Genomic DNA, 13,193 nt, shown 5'->3' with positions numbered 1-13,193 from the left:
ATGTGAACACGTGAAGAAAAGAAACCCCTTTAAGTAGTAAAACTCTAAAAATTACGGCAATAATAATAAAGTTTAGATCTTATGAAAGCAATCCCCTTGAACTGGTAAAAAGAACAATCAAATATATTGGTTATCCCAAAAGTATGCTAAGCAAATGTTGAGGCAAGAAAACTAGCAACAATATCCAATTAGAATCGGAAATCTTTTTAAACACCCTTTTTCCAATTAATTTTTTTTATTAAATAATGCGTGACTGCGCAGCTTTGAAAGAGCGCATGAGGCGCACTTAAAACAGTTTTTTTTTGCTACATTGTCAATTTTTTACGAGCAAACACAAACGAGGAACTCGAGAAACATCTTGTTATCCGACAGTCGTAGCAACATCTAGCGCGGATGGGTTCGAGTGGATATTTACGAGGTTAAGCGGGATACATGGTATCGAAGTTTCATGTACATTCAAATAGTCCGTGGTGAGACAGTTCCTTCTCCAATACTTATATACAAACTACCGGAAGGCCTCAATGCATGCGTGTTAGATCCTCGACAATCTTTATGACATCTTCCACATCCGCACCCTTTCGTTCGCCATTCAGTGTCAACTGGAATGGAAATGTAAGAATATTATAATCACCTCTTAGTGGCCTAGTGCAATGAAGCTCACCTCCAATCCCTGAACGGAATCGCGCATCTTTTCGCGACTCAAGTCCAAAAAGCTCTCAATTAGATCTCCATCGATGAATCCCTCGCTGGGTTCCACTTTGTTGTTGATTTGGAAATTGCGGTAGTACGTATGCTCAATCTTGCCCACCGACTTGATAATTTTCTTTAGTCGCTCCTGCAGGCCGTGCAGGAAGTCGTAGAAGTCCTGCGGTATCTGGGTTACAATGCCAATGGCTCCGTTGCATGTTCCGTATAGAACACATCCATTTATCGGCGTAGTTCGCTCACCGACGTTCTGCATCACCAGAGATCCGTGACGGAAAACGTTGACAGTATCGCCCAAATGGAAACGCGCCAGTTCAGGTAACAACTGACGTTCCTCATCGGTGGTAGCAGCACTAAAAAGATTTGAAATGAGTTTGTGTTGCGATTTCAAAAAGCTGATTTTACGTACCTGTCCTTCTGGCATACGAACAGATTTCCATTAGTCTCGGAGCCTAGGAACGTATCATCGTCGAGTATCTCCACAGCTCGCATCCACTTGGGTTCGCAGTCGCGGGCGATCTCGACAAAGATTCCCTCCATCTGCTTGTGCTGCAGCAGAGTGATGGAGCGCATCAGATCTCCGACCAATATAAAGTCGCCCTTGGCCTTAAGATACAAAGCAGCAATCATATTTTGAATGTTGCACTCCATGCGCAACTCCTTCTCATTGGTCCACTCGTATAGACGGACAAAACTACCTATTCCTGCCAGGACTTTGCCATTGAACTCAACCAGGGCATAGCAAGTTCCATCCACCTTGGTCTCGGCCACTTGAGTGAGCTTGTTTTCGTGGTAGTGGAAGATGATAATCCTTCCCACTTTCGGCTCCGGTTCTTCTGGAATTACCAGTGATGTGGCCACCACATAGTACGTGTTGGGATCATCGCCCAGTTTGGCGGACATAAGCGAGGATATAGTTTCGGGGGACACAAAATGGTGGGCGTGCAGCACCTCGAACGTGTTTTGATCGATGACCAGTAGATTGTGCACATCAATCTCTTGACCGACTTCCGCATTTGCAGCCGTGGAATTACCACCACCAGGTTTGGGTAGGAAATTCGAGCTACACGTTATGTTTTGGGCCTGTGTAGAGGCACTGTTGCGTAGTGGCTTAGCTCCGCCTCTTCCATGGACATCAATACGTAGAGTGGATACAGCAAAAGTCTGCGAAGCCTCTTGGTAAGCAATTCTTCGTGGTCCCTCCCCCAGAGGCACTGTTCGAATATGCAGCTTCTGAATCTCATCAATAGTTCCCAAAATAACTGCGTTCTTGTTGGCCAGTGCCAAACTATCTGGATACGCCTGGGCATTTAACGAGCACATGTGGTTGACTTCCTTCAGATTTACATTAGAGAACACCAACTTGTGGTTCGACGAGTAAATCACCGTTGGACGATCGGAGCAGGCAAACACATTAGTTGTAGACAAGGATCGGAAGGTACGCAGCGTGGTTGGTTGTGTACCGAGAGTAACTTTCTTCTTATCCGTCAGTTGCCCAGTGGTTTGGTCCATGATAAAGTAATACATGGAACCGTCACCCAAAGCGCAAAGCAGATAATGGATTCCCTCGAAGGTGGTCATTAAAATGGAGCGGGGAATGATTTCTGCAAAAATAAATACATTGATTTAGAGTTATACCCGTTTAATGCAGTTTGATCTGCCTAATCGCTCACCTCCGCTTAGTTTTTCGGTGTAAATGGTCTTAAGATCTGGCAGCGACATGATCACAGCAGATATATCTGTCCATAAGCCCACGGCCACCAAGTCCGACTTCGTTTGAGTCTCATCCAAAGGTGTGATGTCCAAGCAGGCTACTTCATATTCCAAAGTCCTGCGAGACTGCTCGCGAAGGCTTCCATCTTCAATAACTATGTAGAATATGTCGCATGCAGAGGCAACCACAATCTGGGTAGTGTTGCAGGACACAACACCGATGGAACGATCGCCAGTAGGGCGCCATTCGGCCACCAGAGCTTTGGTGGCACTACTAACCAACCGAACGCTATCCGAAGTAACTTGAATCACCTGAAGTATAAGGTAATGAATCAATTTAAATGATTTTGAATATTAGAATTCGTCAGACAACACACCTGGTCATAATCCACATTTGAACAAAGGAACGTCTGCAGATCGCTGGCAAATCCGGGAATCTCGGTCTCTTCCACCTCCTCGCCAGAGAGGGTGAGAATCCTTGTGTGTCCCACAAAGGCCAGTACCAAAGTGTTCTCATACGGACTCTCATCGACTCCCACCTTTAGAGACCACATGCCCTTAATGCCGGGGAGATCGATGCAGGCATGCTCCTGAATGCCAATGCCTATGCGAATTATGCGTAGAGATCCATCCTTAAAGCTTCCCGAGCATGTGATAATCTGGCCCTGTCCCTGGCGATCCAGATCCACCACAGCAATGTCCAAAATCGGAGCTAGATTAGTGAAATTCTCTACTGGCACAACATAGCTTCCGTCGATGGCCTCCGAATTTAGGCGCACCAGCTGTGAGTCTCCATGACGAGCTCCAATATAGAGGAAACCATTGTCTAGGTATGTAATGCACTCTGGTATAGAGATCTCGCCTAGTTGCTCCACTTTGATGTCCTTGACAGTCACTCCCTTGCTCGTTTCAGAGGTGCCAAGGAACAGCATATACAGCTGACCATCCATGTTGCCCAGCAGATAGCGCAATCCATTGCTACTCACACGGGCGTAACAGTTGATGGTGCTTTGGCGGAAAGTAAGTGGCGCCACAGCATGATAGTTGCTCCCGTCGTGATACACAATCGATTCACGACCGATGACGATCACACCACCGATGGGGGAAGGCACCGGGATCAGCATGGTGGCCTCTGTTTCCACGTTGTCCTGCTTCCACGCGATTTTCATGAACTCCTTCTCCCGCAGATTAATCTCGTGCGACTTTACGTGTCTGCCATCATTGTCCTTGTGGATCACGATGACTGTGGGATTCAAGCAGCCGTGCAAAAACTCCACATCGTACACGGTCAGCTCATCCATTCTGAAGGTAAAAGAAATAAGTTACTTTGGAGTATACTTCTACTTAAGCTGATAATCTCTAAAAACAATATGTTGTAACAATTCTATAAGTATCAATTTCGACAGATTGTTTTTTTCTTTAAAGGGTTTTGAGGATTTTCATAAAAACCGACTTTATTGCAATACTATATCTAAAAACTACAATAGAATTTGCCGTAATTACCTCAAATTTGTGGCCTTTAGCTCGCTAGCATCCTTATCCAAAGGAATGATGGTGAACAGCCCCTGGTAAAGGCACATTCCGATGACCCTCGCCTTGGGATCAATGGCAGCCATAACTCCTCCTTCCGAGGGAATGCCCACTGAGTCGGAAACATTGCCGTTGGCTTTGGTCACTACTGTGATAGCGTCGTTGACCATGCGGGCCTCGAGAATCATAACGTTGTAGCGACGCGTCAGTATGAAGATCAGATCCTTGTTGCTGTCGGGCGGTCGGAAGTGGCGCATCACGGCAATGGTGCCATTGATGTTGATCTCTTTCAGGGGACGCAGTCCCTCCGGCGTGACCAGATCGATTTCCACCTGGTTGTTCCGGGCAATGATCAGATTGAGATCCGTGGGCGAGGTGAAGTTGCCTGAGGAGCACACAAGAGAAGCCGGTGGTTAGAAAACATATTGCACTGGCTTGTGTAATCCGGCGACCGGCAAACATGCTTGTTTTCTGTTTTCGCCGGGGAGACCGCATAGGGAGCCCCTCCTTTCCCCTCTCTTGTTCTTACCTGTCAAACAGGCAACAACCGCCGTCGGCTTCTGCGCCGTCACCACGTAGTGATGCGACATGGCTGCACGCTGTCCAGGATCAGGTTATCCTTGATTCGATAGAGCTCTTTAACTGTGGACTAGTCAACCGCCACGAGGATAACAATTGCTTTTTCGCCGACTTTTTAACGCGCTAAAATGTTTCCTGTCAATCAGTGTGACCGCGCGACCATCAAGAACTAATACCGTCCGGTTTAGAAAAATATGCTTTTTATACCACTTCCATTTTGTCAAATATTCTACTTATTCCATTTATGCTTAATTTAACTTATATTACAGTGATCACATGGGTTTTATAAGCTAGCTCCGGACATTGTACAGGCGGACGCCACATTTCAGATTTTTATATCATCAATTACACATATACCAGAAAAAATAGTGAATACCGAGATGTGTTGGGTAGAATTATCGATATCGTTTTGTTGCAGCTCTGGGACGCCTTCAAATTGCGGTTAAGCAGAAAAAGTTTGAAAATCTCTTTTGTAATAATCATTGACTTGGACACCACTATTACTAACGATTTAATACAATGTTACAACCATTGTAAATAATGACAGATATATTTGTTTGCAAAAGTATTCCCTTATATTTCACTGTATTTTATTTATATTGTTGTCGGTTCTTTAGAGATAAATAATATTGCAAACCCTTTTTGTGTTTTTCTATACATATTAAAATAAAAATTAAATAATCAAGAGAAAATGTGCAAAATAGAATAAAAGCAAATTAATTTAAAAGCTAAACTTTAAAACATTGTTAGCAATGAGCATTATCTGTAGGCAAGTTGTTTTTTATCATTATATGTTTGTTTGAATAAATAAATCCATAAAAGCAAGCTAAAACTAATCTATATGCAAGACTGCCCTGACCTTACTCGTATTAGTGATAAGAAAGCCGGCCGAACCGGTTCTCTTTAGTAATGCCTTAAGAGTTTATAAAGGAAAAAGCTCCAACTGGAGCTCCCAGAGAGCCCCAATATATAAAGCTCCCTCTCAACATCGTTTGATATTCAGTTTGTCGCTGTTCTTCGACCCACACCAACCGCCAAGCAATGTCCAATAAAAGTAAAGAAAAAATTAAACTCGTATACACATGCCTAGAATCTTTGATAAAGACAATCCCGAGCAATTTTGATAATTAACTTGTTTTTCTTAAGCCTGTTGCCGAGGACCGGGTTACGCAACCCCACTGGACGCCATGAGGAGTGGTCCCCGCGAGAAGCTCCTCTACACGGTCACCGTTCAGCCCAACTTGGATGAGCCCCATGGCGATTATCTGTCCACAGTCGACGTGGATCCCGAGAGCCCCACCTACTGCCAGGTAAATATATCAACAGTGCCTAATGAGTAAATTCAATTAACTTGCGGGAGAAATAACATTATGTACATTATAATCAACTCAATTGAATTCTTGTATCAATCAGTTTTCTTTAGGAGATTGCTTGGGAGTATGTGTGGGTATATGTATGTATATTTAATAATACTTAAGATTTACTTTGTTCTAATACGTATGGTACTGCTAAAGAGTGTAACCCTTTTTACGACATTATTAATATAATTTTAGATAGTGCACCGTACGTTCACGAATCGCAAGGGAGATGAACTGCATCATTCCGGCTGGAACGCTTGCTCCAGTTGTTATTACGTCGATGAGAGCTCCAAGACGGTGCCAAAAAGGGATAGACTGGTATTGCCGTCCCTGAATTCCGACTTTATTTATATACTGGATGTGGTTACGGACCCCCGAAAACCAGAGATTATCAAGACCATTGATGGCGATGTGTTGAAGAGTCACAATGTGACGGCTCCACATACCACACATTGTTTGGCCAATGGGAACATCATGATATCCGTGATGGGCGATGCAGAGGGCTATGCCAAGGGGGACTTTATCCTCTTCGATAAGGACTTCAATTGCATCGGTACTTGGACCAAGGGCGATAAGAAGGCATTGTGCGGATACGACTTCTGGTATCAGCCGTATTTCGATGTGATGGTTTCTTCGGAATGGGGGGCCCCCAATAAATGGCGACGGTTGGTAATCTAAGCACTAAATACTAACTATATAATAATCATTTTCATAACATTTATCAGAGGATGGAAGACTGGTGACCTGGAGGATATGTCTCAGTACGGCTGTCGCCTCAACTTCTACAAATGGTCCACGCAGACTCTCTACCAGACCATTGACCTGGGATCGGATGGCATAACTCCCCTGGAGATTCGGTTCCTGCACAATCCCAAAAAGGCCGAAGGATTCGTGGGGTGTGCCCTCAATGCCAAGGTGTTCTACTTCGCGAAGAAGGCAGATTCCGATGAGTTTGAGGCCAAGAAGGTAATTGACATACCCGGAAAACTGGTCGATACCGGCAGTGGAGTAGCTGAAGATATGGGTGGCATGATTTCGGACATCATCATCTCCCTGGACGACCGATTTCTGTATGTCAACTGCTGGCGACATGGCGACCTGCGGCAATATGATATCACCGATCCCGAGAATCCCAAGCTGACTGGCCAGGTTTTCCTTGGCGGTGCCATATGCAGTGACTTGCCAAATGTGATTGTTAAGGAGGATAAGGAACTGAAGGTACACATTTGCGGCAATGCTATACAACTCGTACTTCAACCAGGCCACTTCTTCATTTTCAGGAGAGACCTCCGGCTCGCTACGTGAAGGGACGTCGCTTGGAAGGAGGTCCCCAAATGATGCAGCTATCCCTGGATGGGAAGCGCTTGTATGTCTCGTCATCTCTGTATTCCCCATGGGATAAGCAGGTCAGTACTTAACAAGGAATATTCTTAAGATGGGATGTTTAATATATATTTTGTTTCAGTTCTATCCCAAAATGGTTTCGCAAGGCGGTCATATTGTCCTGATTAACGTGGACACTGTGAACGGAGGAATGTCCCTCGATGAGGACTTCTTGGTGGACTTTGGCAATGAACCTTACGGTCCCAGTTTGCCCCACGAAATGCGTTATCCTGGCGGTGATTGCACTTCCGATATTTGGCTGGCCAATGATGCGTAATCTACATGTGACTTTTGTGAAGATCTAATAAACTAATTCCCTTAAAAGTATAAATAATTATTTTGGAGACATCTCCATCCCCAAGTAGGAGATATCTCTGTCGTCTCTAGTCCCAAGTATCACCATTGCCTAGCATGTTTGCCACATTCAAAACACGTTTTTGATTTGCTGAAAATAATTTATGCGCATCATTTAAGACGTCATATGGTGGGCAAATGATTTAATGATAAACGGACAAATATAAATTCATTTGGCAAATGTTATTGATTTTTATATATTTATGTCAATATATTTTGCTAGCCAGTTAAAACCAAAAGGAAGTTTTAGGCGTCTTATCCACAGCTTCTAGTATCGCATTGACATTGGGAAGAGCTATCAGATTCAACAATCGTTGACCACTGAAATAAGTGAATTTATTTGAAGGGCTATATTTTCGTTTGTAATTTATAAGGTGTACTAACTTGTTATCACAGGTGCAGTCTATGAAACTCCGAGCTACCTCATTTAGGAGCCTTTGGTGGTAAAAGAAGATGTGCACCAGGTATGCCAGACTACAGGGTATCAGCAGTCTTGCCCAGGGAATCTTTCGCATGACAGACAGCACCGCATCCTTTTCATCTTTAGTGTCGCAAACTTGGCTCCAAATCACCTGGATGGCCGTTACAACAGCAAAAGACATGAAAGTGAGGCGATTTGGTAGAAGGGCAAACGAAGCCCCACTTATAAAGGCAGCCAGTCCATTCGCTTGATTTGCATTCAATCTTTTGAATGAAAGTAATTGCACCACCTAAAAGTTAAGGCATTATTATCTAGCAAGCTTATTGATTTGCACTTTGCAACGGATCACCTTAAACAAGCCTATGTAGCCCGCCAAGAAACTTGTCATCTTGGGTCGCAAGAGTTTTAAGTTTCTCTTCATCAAGGGATTGAGTAGATCCATTGCCAGTCCAATGCCCAGGTATGATCTTAACTCTTTAAGGCCCTGCTTCATATGCCTCAAGATTGTCCAATCCTCGTTATTGTCGGGCAGAGAAGCTGGGCGGATGAACCAGAAACCAGAATACTTCCGAGACTGCTGATAGTGCAAGACTACCACAGAGGATATCATGAATATAACAGTTTGTGCCATGGGTGAATGTACCAAGCCGATGTTGAAATATCTCATTAGGGTTTCCAGTGCCTGAAAATACGTGCGATTGTATAGTTCTTCTGGAGGAAGAAAGGAAATACTTACTGCTGGGGTAATCCCAGTCACGAAGAAGTGAAGCACCTGAGGAGGCATCAACCAACTCAGCTGCGAGGCAATCCAGCAAGGCAAATATGGTATAAGTATGAACACAAATCGATCAGTCAGACGCCTTCCCACGCACATCAAAAAAAAAGTAATGGCATTTATCCAGGCCGCAAAACCGACGGATTGGGCATAGTTTTTGAACACAGAAAGCACCAGGTTTTTGGACACCTTTCGCCAATTCATTAGCAAGGGCAACTGCAAGAAAATGCATTCAAAAAATATATATATTTGCAGTTTTAATGAACCTCTATTTGAGTACTTATATATTTCACTGCTAGTCTTTTTAGGAAACTTATTATGATTATTTAATAACAATTCACTACCAGACCAGCAACAAGGGTGAGTAGTACTTGGCACTGGACACATGGTTGCGGTACAGATTCCACAACAGCGCCTTTGTGCAACTCTGGCCCGGCAGGCTGTGCAGGATGGCGCAGTGCAGCCGATTCAGGGGCGGCTCCAGGATTTTGCTCGGTGCGACCATTACGCGGCGATATTCCGTAGATACTGATCGCTCATATCCGAAAACCCAAGCGGAACCCACCCAGAGAACCCCACCGGCTGTTCAAAGCTTGTCCACGGGATCAGAGGGTTAATATGCAAAACATTGGAAACGAATATTTAAATGGCACGCATAACATTTAATCAATTTATTGCAGTCGAGTGTTCCGTTTGCTGTTCTCTTCACCGCATTTGGAAAATCGAAAAGCATTATTTTTAGTACCCGGAAAATCGGTTGGACCCACTAGTTGGCCGTAAAGCTGTTGACGAAGTGGAACAGCTGGAAAGGAAGCTATAAACAATGCACTGAATGAGAAATGGCAATTGAAACACGAAGAGGAAAGTCTACTTTATTTTCGAAAACGACTGAATAATTTAGGTCAGTGTGTCGGACTGTCCACCTCCTCCACATTGGGATGAGTACCCTTGCCCTTTCCCATCGATGGCTTGCCCTTGTTCCCGCCATGGAGTTTCGACATTATAGGACTGCAGATGCGCTGGCACTCGTTCAGATGACTCTCGAACTCCTCCTTCTCGGCCAGCGTATTCTTGTCCAGCCAGGTGGCCTCGGAGGAGCACTTGTCGCGCACCTTGGAGCGTTCGGCCGCGGAGAGGACGCCGGATGGAGCGTCGTCGACGGCCTGGCGACATGCGTAGATGTATCCCTCGAGGTTGTTCTTGGACTGCACCCGCTCTCGCTGACGATCGTCCTCCACCTTGTACTTCTCCGCCTCCGAGAGCATGCGATCGATCTCCGCCTTGGAAAGCCTTCCCTTGTCGTTGGTAATGGTGATCTTTTCGCTCTTGCCGGTGCTGTTGTCCTTGGCATTCACATTCAGGATGCCATCTGCATTCAGGTCGAAGGCCACCTCGATCTGGGGCACTCCCCGAGGAGCCGGTGGAATGCCGTTCAGGTTAAAGGTGCCCAGTAGATTGTTGTCCTTGGTCATGGCCCGCTCTCCCTCGTACACCTGGATGGTCACCGCATTCTGATTGTCACTGTAGGTGGTGAAGATCTGCTGCTGCTTGCAGGGAATGCGGGCGTTGCGCTCCACCAGCTTGGTCATTACGCCGCCAGCGGTCTCGATGCCCAGCGACAGGGGAGCCACGTCTACGAGAAGAAGATCCTGGATCTGTGAGCTGCCCACGCCGGTGAGAATTGCAGCCTGAACGGCGGCTCCGTATGCCACCGCCTCATCGGGATTGATGGACAGATTCAGCTGCTTGCCACCGAACAGATCTTGCAGGAGTTTCTGAATCTTGGGAATGCGCGTGGAGCCGCCCACCAGAACCACATCGTGAATGGCCTTCTTGTCCATCTTGGCATCGCTCAGAGCCCGCTCCACCGGTTGCATGGTGGATCGGAAGAGGTCCATGTTCAGCTCCTCGAAGCGGGCCCGCGAGATCTTCGAGTAAAAGTCAATGCCCTCGTGCAGGGCATCAATCTCCAAGGATGCCTCCGTGCTGGAGGACAACGTCCTCTTCGCCCGTTCACAAGCCGTCCTCAGGCGTCGCAGGGCCCTGGCATTTCCCTTGATGTCCGACTTGTGCTTCCGCTTGAATTCCTCCGCAAAATGATTTACCAGCCGGTTGTCGAAGTCCTCGCCACCCAAATGGGTGTCGCCGGCCGTGGCCTTCACCTCGAACAGGGATCCCTCGTCGATGGTCAGTATGGAGACATCGAAAGTGCCACCACCGAGGTCGAAAATCAGCACATTGCGCTCCCCCTTGAGGTTCTTGTCCAAGCCGTAGGCCAGAGCTGCCGCAGTGGGCTCATTGATGATCCTCAGCACATTCAGTCCAGCAATGGAGCCCGCATCCTTGGTCGCCTGGCGCTGGCTATCGTTGAAGTAGGCCGGCACTGTGACCACCGCGTCCTTCACCTTGCCACCCAGATAGACCTCGGCGATCTCCCGCATCTTGGTCAGCACCATCGAACTGATCTCCTCGGGAGCGAATCGCTTTCGCTCACCCTTGAACTCCACCTCGATCTTGGGCTTTCCCTTCTCGTTGATGACCTTGAAGGGCCAGAGCTTTAGGTCCTCCTGGATTTTCTTGTCGTCGAATTTGCGCCCAATCAATCGCTTGGCGTCGAAGACCGTGTTCTTGGCATTCATGGCCACCTGGAAAATAATGCCATTTGAAGTTATATATTCATTGCAAACTCTAAAAAATTGTAAAGGCTTCGTATCATTTTCTATAGAATTTTATTAATATCAGTCTATTTTGTTACTCATGCTTGAAAGTTCTAAAAAGTTAAGATGCGTTTTCAATCATTACAGTCTTTACAGAGATTACCCTTCAATGCATCCTTTTCTGAGTTTTCCTCACCTTTTATCCATATTAACCTTGTTTAAAACATTTAAGTGTGTATCCCACCTACTTTCTTCAGTTCTCACACTTATTTGTGTGCCTTATAAGATTCCAATTGAACCACTCGCTATTCGCACCTGGCCATATTGGCGCTGCACAATCCGCGTATTTGGACAATCGTGATGGAGACTGTGACTCACCTGGTTCTTGGCCGGATCGCCAATTAGGCGCTCTGTGTCGTTGAATGCCACATAGGAGGGCGTGGTACGGTTGCCCTGGTCATTGGCAATGATCTCCACCTTGCTGTTCTGCCACACTCCCACGCAGGAGTAGGTGGTGCCCAAATCGATGCCGATGGCCGGAGTTTTCCCCATTATTCCAGGGTGCAAATCTCCGTGTGCTGGTTATCCACAATTGGCGATTCTGCTGCTACTAGTGCTGATTTTGAACTGAAAAAAACGCGATGTTGCACCTATTTATATGGTGCAGACTTGGCGAATTCCACGAAACGAATACAATTTTGGCTTCCTATATTTTTCACACGCCGAAATCGAAAAGTGTGTTTGTTCTAGAAGCGTTTGCCACTGACATCTCACTTTGGGCAGGCTGCGTTTTTGGAATTGTTTAGTTTTGATCGATGATGTCTTGTTTTGGATTCATAAAAATAAATATGAGCACGTTGCTCTCGTTTTTCCAGGCCAAGGGGAAGTACACCTTCGCTTTCGTTTGTTATTACTTTAAGCTTAATTGGAAAAATAATATTTTTAGAAATAACTCAAATTATATTTCGCACTCTAGCGCTTTCCCTTCTTTTTCTTCTTTTGCCCATCTGGCCAAGCAAATCCCCTGGACTTAAGAACGTCCTAAAATAAAATATATTTTCTTTTTTAATTTTTAATAAATTATATAGGGCATTAATAATTTTAACCCACCTGCACATTGTGGCAGACGTAGTAGGCATTTTCCATGGCGGCGTCGTTGAAAATGTCGCAACCAATGGACTTTCCCACGCCCCCTTTCTTCTTGCCGCCCTCTTTCTTCTTCTTCTCCTCGCCTTCACCACTTCCTGCGTTACTGGATGTGGAATCCTTGCTATTGCGCTTCTTTTTGCTCTTCCCAACCATTATTTAGTTATTTGTATCTCAATTCAAAATTATTGATTAAATAAACTATTTCTGCACATTGCGGTGCCTAGCAACCATTTTATTTCTTCCAACCACACGAAAAAATAACTAAATAAAATGATTTTATGCTATGCTTTAATTAATATTTATTTTTTTTTACTTTTCGATTTTACATTTTACAGACTGTTTTCTATTGCTCAGTAAATTCACTATAATAACTAGGCCACACTATAGATGCTATCCAATCGATATAGGATGACACGCGCGTATAAACACCTATAAAATGGGTGAATTGTAGTATTTCCATTTTCATATTTTTAAGGTGAGTTACCTGGCACTTCGCTGCGACAATAGGCCCCATAGGAAGTGATGCCCACTAGGTAGTAGCGGTAAAGTCTTTGACTCCTGTGCCGTCG

At 45.3% G+C, this 13,193-nt stretch overlaps 5 protein-coding genes across 6 annotated transcripts; 1 reads left to right on the top strand and 4 right to left on the bottom strand.

Annotated features, from left to right (window-relative positions):
• Positions 1-216: 216 nt before the first annotated feature.
• Positions 217-4,698, bottom strand: LOC6536910 (DNA damage-binding protein 1). Its single transcript, XM_002097443.3, has 7 exons — positions 4,478-4,698; positions 3,922-4,333; positions 2,796-3,720; positions 2,379-2,730; positions 1,115-2,309; positions 662-1,058; positions 217-599 (listed from the first exon to the last, which is right to left on the bottom strand). The coding sequence occupies exons 1-7, from the start codon at positions 4,536-4,538 to the stop codon at positions 519-521; spliced, it is 3,423 nt and encodes a 1,140-aa protein (XP_002097479.1). The 5' UTR covers positions 4,539-4,698; the 3' UTR covers positions 217-518.
• Positions 4,699-5,494: 796 nt separating this feature from the next.
• Positions 5,495-7,592, top strand: LOC6536909 (methanethiol oxidase). The gene is made up of 6 exons (XM_002097442.4): positions 5,495-5,581; positions 5,674-5,837; positions 6,081-6,550; positions 6,611-7,103; positions 7,166-7,291; positions 7,351-7,592. Exons 1-6 carry the CDS (start codon positions 5,569-5,571, stop codon positions 7,543-7,545), a joined length of 1,461 nt encoding a protein of 486 aa, XP_002097478.1. The 5' UTR covers positions 5,495-5,568; the 3' UTR covers positions 7,546-7,592.
• Positions 7,593-7,748: 156 nt separating this feature from the next.
• On the bottom strand, positions 7,749-9,355 carry LOC6536908. Of its 2 annotated transcripts, none has more exons than XM_002097441.4 (5): positions 9,168-9,355; positions 8,780-9,034; positions 8,393-8,725; positions 8,007-8,332; positions 7,749-7,943 (listed from the first exon to the last, which is right to left on the bottom strand). In XM_002097441.4, exons 1-5 carry the CDS (start codon positions 9,321-9,323, stop codon positions 7,850-7,852), a joined length of 1,164 nt encoding a protein of 387 aa, XP_002097477.2. In that variant the 5' UTR covers positions 9,324-9,355; the 3' UTR covers positions 7,749-7,849. The 2 variants fall into 2 exon arrangements, with proteins under 2 accessions (XP_002097477.2, XP_015048005.1); XM_015192519.2 differs by having other exon boundaries at positions 9,163-9,350.
• A 309-nt stretch (positions 9,356-9,664) lies between these two features.
• Positions 9,665-12,252, bottom strand: LOC6536907 (heat shock 70 kDa protein cognate 2). Its single transcript, XM_002097440.4, has 2 exons — positions 11,854-12,252; positions 9,665-11,463 (listed from the first exon to the last, which is right to left on the bottom strand). Exons 1-2 carry the CDS (start codon positions 12,025-12,027, stop codon positions 9,721-9,723), a joined length of 1,917 nt encoding a protein of 638 aa, XP_002097476.1. The 5' UTR covers positions 12,028-12,252; the 3' UTR covers positions 9,665-9,720.
• LOC120321993 (small lysine-rich protein 1) lies at positions 12,095-12,880 on the bottom strand. The gene is made up of 2 exons (XM_039376476.1): positions 12,586-12,880; positions 12,095-12,516 (listed from the first exon to the last, which is right to left on the bottom strand). The coding sequence occupies exons 1-2, from the start codon at positions 12,775-12,777 to the stop codon at positions 12,448-12,450; spliced, it is 261 nt and encodes an 86-aa protein (XP_039232410.1). The 5' UTR covers positions 12,778-12,880; the 3' UTR covers positions 12,095-12,447.
• Between the last annotated feature and the right edge of the window lie 313 nt (positions 12,881-13,193).

Source organism: Drosophila yakuba, chromosome 3R, assembly GCF_016746365.2.
Source record: "Drosophila yakuba strain Tai18E2 chromosome 3R, Prin_Dyak_Tai18E2_2.1, whole genome shotgun sequence".
In the NCBI taxonomy this organism is placed as follows: domain Eukaryota; kingdom Metazoa; phylum Arthropoda; class Insecta; order Diptera; family Drosophilidae; genus Drosophila; species Drosophila yakuba.
Note: the sequence above shows the minus strand (reverse complement) of the source record. Positions and strands in the feature narration are given on the sequence as shown.

Excerpts from the sequence above, each read along its gene's own strand:
- LOC6536910 (XM_002097443.3), bottom strand. The coding sequence starts at position 4,538 with ATGTCGCATCACTACGTGGTGACGGCGCAGAAGCCGACGGCGGTTGTT. Across the intron at positions 3,721-3,921 it reads CTAAAGGCCACAAATTTGAG|AATGGATGAGCTGACCGTGT; the intron begins GTAATTACGGCA and ends TTTTACCTTCAG. Across the intron at positions 600-661 it reads ATTCCGTTCAGGGATTGGAG|TTGACACTGAATGGCGAACG; the intron begins GTGAGCTTCATT and ends TTTCCATTCCAG.
- LOC6536909 (XM_002097442.4), top strand. Across the intron at positions 5,838-6,080 it reads AGAGCCCCACCTACTGCCAG|ATAGTGCACCGTACGTTCAC; the intron begins GTAAATATATCA and ends ATATAATTTTAG. Across the intron at positions 7,104-7,165 it reads AGGAGGATAAGGAACTGAAG|GAGAGACCTCCGGCTCGCTA; the intron begins GTACACATTTGC and ends CTTCATTTTCAG.
- LOC6536908 (XM_002097441.4), bottom strand. The coding sequence starts at position 9,323 with ATGGTCGCACCGAGCAAAATCCTGGAGCCGCCCCTGAATCGGCTGCAC. Across the intron at positions 9,035-9,167 it reads ACTACTCACCCTTGTTGCTG|TTGCCCTTGCTAATGAATTG; the intron begins GTCTGGTAGTGA and ends ATTTTCTTGCAG. Across the intron at positions 7,944-8,006 it reads GACTGCACCTGTGATAACAA|TGGTCAACGATTGTTGAATC; the intron begins GTTAGTACACCT and ends CACTTATTTCAG.
- LOC6536907 (XM_002097440.4), bottom strand. The coding sequence starts at position 12,027 with ATGGGGAAAACTCCGGCCATCGGCATCGATTTGGGCACCACCTACTCC. Across the intron at positions 11,464-11,853 it reads GCGATCCGGCCAAGAACCAG|GTGGCCATGAATGCCAAGAA; the intron begins GTGAGTCACAGT and ends ATTATTTTCCAG.
- LOC120321993 (XM_039376476.1), bottom strand. The coding sequence starts at position 12,777 with ATGGTTGGGAAGAGCAAAAAGAAGCGCAATAGCAAGGATTCCACATCC. Across the intron at positions 12,517-12,585 it reads ACGTCTGCCACAATGTGCAG|GACGTTCTTAAGTCCAGGGG; the intron begins GTGGGTTAAAAT and ends ATTTTATTTTAG.